The 6,090-nt window shown below is 53.4% G+C and overlaps 1 protein-coding gene across 1 annotated transcript; it reads right to left on the bottom strand.

Moving 5' to 3' along the window:
• Positions 1-563: 563 nt before the first annotated feature.
• Positions 564-1,862, bottom strand: LOC139240882 (tyrosine-protein phosphatase non-receptor type 23-like). Its single transcript, XM_070869388.1, has one exon. It carries the CDS (start codon positions 1,860-1,862, stop codon positions 564-566), a length of 1,299 nt encoding a protein of 432 aa, XP_070725489.1.
• Between the last annotated feature and the right edge of the window lie 4,228 nt (positions 1,863-6,090).

Here is a 6,090-nt window from a genome sequence, read left to right as displayed (position 1 = left end):
ATGTCCCCGACACTGCTGCATAACCAGTAGAGTGCTGGCAACTGGTTCTTATCGAGTTATTCTAGCTCCTCAGGCAGAATTTGCATTGATATAGTTCCTTTCATGATCTCAGGATATCCCAAAGTGTTTCAGTGCTGGGGTTCTGGTCAATAGGCACTGGCCCCTGCTGGGGTTCTGGTCAATAGGCACTGGCCCTTGCTGGGGTTCTGGGTCCACAGGCACTGACCCCTGCTGGGGTTCTGGTCAATAGGCACTGGCCCCTGCTGGGGTTCTGGTCAATAGGCACTGACCCTTGCTGGGGTTCTGGTCAATAGGCACTGGCCCTTGCTGGGGTTCTGGTCAATAGGCACTGACCCCTGCTGGGGTTCTGGTCAATAGACACTGACCCTTGCTGGGGTTCTGGTCAATAGGCACTGGCCCTTGCTGGGGTTCTGGTCAATAGGCACTGACCCCTGCTGGGGTTCTGGTCAATAGGCACTGGCCCTTGCTGGGGTTCTGGTCAATAGGCACTGACCCCTGCTGGGGTTCTGGTCAATAGGCACTGGCCCTTGCTGGGGTTCTGGTCAATAGGCACTGGCCCCTGCTGGGGTTCTGGTCCACAGGCACTGGCCCTTGCTGGGGTTCTGGTCCACAGGCACTGGCCCTTGCTGGGGTTCTGGTCCACAGGCACTGGCCCTTGCTGGGGTTCTGGTCCACAGGCACTGGCCCTTGCTGGGGTTCTGGTCCACAGGCACTGGCCCTTGCTGGGGTTCTGGTCCACAGGCACTGGCCCTTGCTGGGGTTCTGGTCCACAGGCACTGGCCCTTGCTGGGGTTCTGGTCCACAGGCACTGGCCCTTGCTGGGGTTCTGGTCCACAGGCACTGGCCCTTGCTGGGGTTCTGGTCCACAGGCACTGGCCCTTGCTGGGGTTCTGGTCCACAGGCACTGGCCCTTGCTGGGGTTCTGGTCCACAGGCACTGGCCCTTGCTGGGGTTCTGGTCCACAGGCACTGGCCCTTGCTGGGGTTCTGGTCCACAGGCACTGGCCCTTGCTGGGGTTCTGGTCCACAGGCACTGGCCCTTGCTGGGGTTCTGGTCCACAGGCACTGGCCCTTGCTGGGGTTCTGGTCCACAGGCACTGGCCCTTGCTGGGGTTCTGGTCCACAGGCACTGGCCCTTGCTGGGGTTCTGGTCCACAGGCACTGGCCCTTGCTGGGGTTCTGGTCCACAGGCACTGGCCCTTGCTGGGGTTCTGGTCCACAGGCACTGGCCCTTGCTGGGGTTCTGGTCCACAGGCACTGGCCCTTGCTGGGGTTCTGGTCCACAGGCACTGGCCCTTGCTGGGGTTCTGGTCCACAGGCACTGGCCCTTGCTGGGGTTCTGGTCCACAGGCACTGGCCCTTGCTGGGGTTCTGGTCCACAGGCACTGGCCCTTGCTGGGGTTCTGGTCCACAGGCACTGGCCCTTGCTGGGGTTCTGGTCCACAGGCACTGGCCCTTGCTGGGGTTCTGGTCCACAGGCACTGGCCCTTGCTGGGGTTCTGGTCCACAGGCACTGGCCCTTGCTGGGGTTCTGGTCCACAGGCACTGGCCCTTGCTGGGGTTCTGGTCCACAGGCACTGGCCCTTGCTGGGGTTCTGGTCCACAGGCACTGGCCCTTGCTGGGGTTCTGGTCCACAGGCACTGGCCCTTGCTGGGGTTCTGGTCCACAGGCACTGGCCCTTGCTGGGGTTCTGGTCCACAGGCACTGGCCCTTGCTGGGGTTCTGGTCCACAGGCACTGGCCCTTGCTGGGGTTCTGGTCCACAGGCACTGGCCCTTGCTGGAGTTCTGGTCCACAGGCACTGGCCCTTGCTGGGGTTCTGGTCCACAGGTACTGCTCCATAGGTGCGAGCTACCCTCCATTATGGCACTGCAAGAGAGAATTCTTTCTGTGAGCGCAGACAGTGAATACCAGCAGATTAAATCTCTGTGGCCCGAGATCACTGCGACCAACTGTAGCACCCTACTCCTATTTGGATGATGTAAACTAATTTTGCACAGGCCAGGGACAGAAGTGGAACCTTCCTGTTTCGCATGGCCTAACTACACCACACAGCCTGAGGTCAGAGTTCAATTGCTGGTGGACAAGGAAAGTTTCCAGGTTGAACGGTGGTTATAAATTTCCAGTTCTAGTTTAGTAAAACAAAACTCGTGTGAAATGACTGGTTTTCCATCTATCCTTTTAGAACCTTTTGGCACCATCTACCATCTACAAGATGCACTGCAGCAACTCGCCAAGGCTTCTTCGGCAGCACCTCCCAAACCCGCGACCTCTACCCCCTAGAAGGACAAGGGCAGCAGGTCCATGGGAACACCACCACCTCCACGTTCCCCTCCCAGTCACTCACCATCCTGACTTGGAAATATCTCGGCCGTTCCTTCATCGTCGCTGGGTCACAATCCTGGAACTCCCTCCCTAACAGCACTGTGGGAGCACCTTCACCACACGGACTGCAGCGGTTCAAGAAGGCGGCTCACCACCACCTTCTCAAGGGGCGATTAGGGATGGGCGACAAATGCCGGCCTTGCCAGCGACGCCCACATCCTGCAAACAAGTAGAAAAAAGGAAGTGCAGCAGATGCTATCCGGTAGATACGCCAACAAGAGACACCACAAGCTATTTTGGAGAGAAATAATGTATTGTTACACAAGCATACCTTTTATATACACATATGACTTGTTCATTTGAATACAAAGTTGATAAGATGGTGACTCAACTGCACAAGAAGAAGTCAAAGTATTGAATGGTAAGTGGGCCTTTCATGACCACTGGACACACTAAAGCACTTTACAGCCAATTAAGTACTTTTGGAGTGTGGTCACTGTTTGACAATTTGCGCACAGTAAGCTCCCACAAACAGCAATGTGATAATGACCAGATAAACTGTTTTTTTTAAAATGTTGATTGAGGGATAAATATTGGCCAGGACACCGGGGATAACCCCCCTGCTCTTCTTCAAAATCTTATATATCCACCTGAGAGAGCAGATGGGGCCTCGGTTTAACGTCTCATCCGAAAGACGTCACCTCTGACAGTGCGGCGCTCCCTCAGCACTGCCCCTCCGACAGTGCTGCATTCCCTCAGTATTGCCCCTCTGACAGTGCTGCACTCCCTCAGTACTGCCTCTCCGACCGCGCGCCGCTCCCTCAGTACTGCCTCTCCGACAGTGCGGCGCTCCCTCAGTACTGCCTCTCCGACCGTGCGCCGCTCCCTCAGTACTGCCCCTCCGACAGTGCGGCGCTCCCTCAGCACTGCCCCTCCGACAGTGCGGCACTCCCTCAGTACTGCCCCTCCGACAGTGCGGCACTCCCTTAGCACTGCCCCTCTGACAGTGCGGCACTCCCTCAGTACTGCCCCTCCGACAGTGCGGCACTCCCTCAGTACTGCCCCTCCGACAGTGCGGCACTCCCTCAGTACTGCCCCTCCGACAGTGCGGCACTCCCTCAGTACTGCCCCTCCGACAGTGCGGCACTCCCTCAGTACTGCCCCTCCGACAGTGCGGCACTCCCTCAGTACTGCCCCTCCGACAGTGCGGCACTCCCTCAGTACTGTCCCTCCGACAGTGCGGCACTCCCTCAGTACTGCCCCTCCGACAGTGCGGCACTCCCTCAGTACTGCCCCTCCGACAGTGCGGCACTCCCTCAGTACTGCCCCTCCGACAGTGCGGCATTCCCTCTGTACTGCACCGGGAGTGTCAGCCTAGATTTTGTGTTCAAGTATTTGGAGTGGGACCTTAACCCACAACCTTCTGACTCAGAGGTGAGGGTGCTACCCACTGAGCCACAGCGGTCACTCAGGTTTGCACATCAAAACAATAATTGATTGATAATAGCACAAAATGCAGTCTCTTGATTGATATCCTGATTTAAAACAAAAATTACTTCAAGGATTAAAAGGAAGCCAAAACTTGCGCGGTTTCAACTGGTCCAGGCCGCTTAGAATCGCCATGCTTCACAAACTGGAAGTTATCAGGCTGGCTCACACTGTCACACTGGGACAGGAGGTGCACATGGAGATCTCCCCAGAGACAGTGAAGCAAGTTTTTTGCTGACTGGTTCCTGGAATTTTCCTCGCCAATGGCATCTCAATAAATAACTAAAATTGTTCTCATTGCATCAATAAATCTCTGCACGTAAAATGGGCTTCTTATCCTTTATTGTCCATTTGTTTCATGTGCAAATTTAGATTCCTTTTGTTTTTTTTATTCGTTCCTGGGATGTGGGCGCATTTATTGCCCATCCCTAATTGCCCTTGAGAAGGTGGTGGTAAGACGCCTTCTTGAACCGCTGCAGTCCGTGTGATGAAGGACTTTGTCAGACAACTGAGTGTCTTGCTGGGCCATTTCAGAGGACAGTTAAGAGTGAACCACATTGCTGTGAGTCTGGAGTCACATTGGCCAGACCGGGTAAGGACGGCAGATTTCCTTCCCGAAAGGGTATTAGTGAACCAGTTGGGTTTTTACAGCAATCCAATAGTTTCATGGTCACCATTGCTATCAGTACTAGCTTTTTATTCCAGACTTATTTAATTAACTGAATTTAAATTCCCCAGCTGCCATGGTGGGATTTGAACTCATGTCTCTGGATCATTAGTCCAGGCCTCGGGGATTACTAGCCCAGTAACATTACCACTATGCTACCATTCCCCCAGGTTAATATTGTCTTATTTGGATCTTGATCAAATATCTGTGCAACTGCACTTAGCAGAACTTGTCAGGTAAAACATTTTAAATGCAAGACTTGCATTCAGAACCTCCCTCCAAACTTAAGTAACAGCACACTATTTTCAAGTACAGAGTATAAACGTTAATAAAAAGAGTTGCTGTCAGCATTTAAAATACATTACAAAATATAAAATGCCAATTGGTAATTTGGGATTGTTTAAAGTTTAATTGGCCACACAAAGTTGGAAGCGATACCTTTGATAGTGTTTTTTTTTATTCAGAAAAATTATCTGAAAATTTGAAGTGTTCATGCTTTTGTTTCTTTTCGATGTTTTATAGAAAAAAAAGTGTTCTGGTTACTTTCTGCTCAAACTGTTCCCTGGGGAGTTTTCATTCTTAGTAACTTGCTACTGATGCATCAGAATGCAGAAAGAGATGGGACTTACAAACAGAAAATCCAAACATGCTCTGAGAGTGGCTAGTGTGGCACTAAACATCCGTAAGACAAAGGTCCTCCACCAACCTGCCCCCACCACACAGCACTGCCCCCCAGTCATCAAAGTCCACGGCGCGGCCCTGGACAACGTCGACCATTTTCCACACCTCGGGAGCCTACTATCAACATCGACGACAAGGTCCAACACCGCCTCCAGTGCGCCAGCGCAGCCTTCGGTCGCCTGAGGAAGAGAGTGTTCGAAGACCAGGACCTCAAACCCGGCACCAAGCTTATAGTCTACAGGGCTGTAGTGATACCCGCCCTCCTTTATGGCTCAGAGACGTGGACCATGTACAGTAGACACCTCAAATCGCTGGAGAAATACCACCAACGATGTCTCCGCAAGATCCTACAAATCCCCTGGGAGGACAGACGCACCGTCAGTGTTTTCGATCAGGCCAACATCCCCAGCATTGAAGCACTGACCACACTCGACCAGCGCCGTTGGGGCGGGGGGGGGGCACATTGTTCGCATGCCCGACACAAGACTCCCAAAGCAAGCGCTCTACTCGGAACTCCTACACGGAAAGCGAGCCCCAGGTGGGCAGAGGAAACATTTCAAATACACCTTCAAAGCCTCCCTGATAAAGTGCAACATCCCCACTGACACCTGGGGACCGCCCTAAGGGGAGGAAGAGCATACAGGAGGGCGCTGAGCACCTCGATCTCATCGCTGAGAGCATGCAGAAAACAAGCGCAGGCAGCGGAAGGAGCGTGCGGCAAACCAGACTCCCCACCCACACAATTGCAATACCTTGTGCATAAATCAAGAAATAATGGAAGCTTGTAAAAAAGGACTGGCAATAATCATGGGCGATTTTAACCTTCATATTGATTGGACAATGCAAATTGGTCAGGGTAGCCTTGCGGAAGAGTTCATAGACTGTATCCGGGATAGTTTCTGTTATGTC

The sequence above is a fragment of the Pristiophorus japonicus genome, chromosome X (assembly GCF_044704955.1).
Source record: "Pristiophorus japonicus isolate sPriJap1 chromosome X, sPriJap1.hap1, whole genome shotgun sequence".
Classification (NCBI taxonomy): Eukaryota; Metazoa; Chordata; class Chondrichthyes; family Pristiophoridae; genus Pristiophorus; species Pristiophorus japonicus.
Note: the sequence above shows the minus strand (reverse complement) of the source record. Positions and strands in the feature narration are given on the sequence as shown.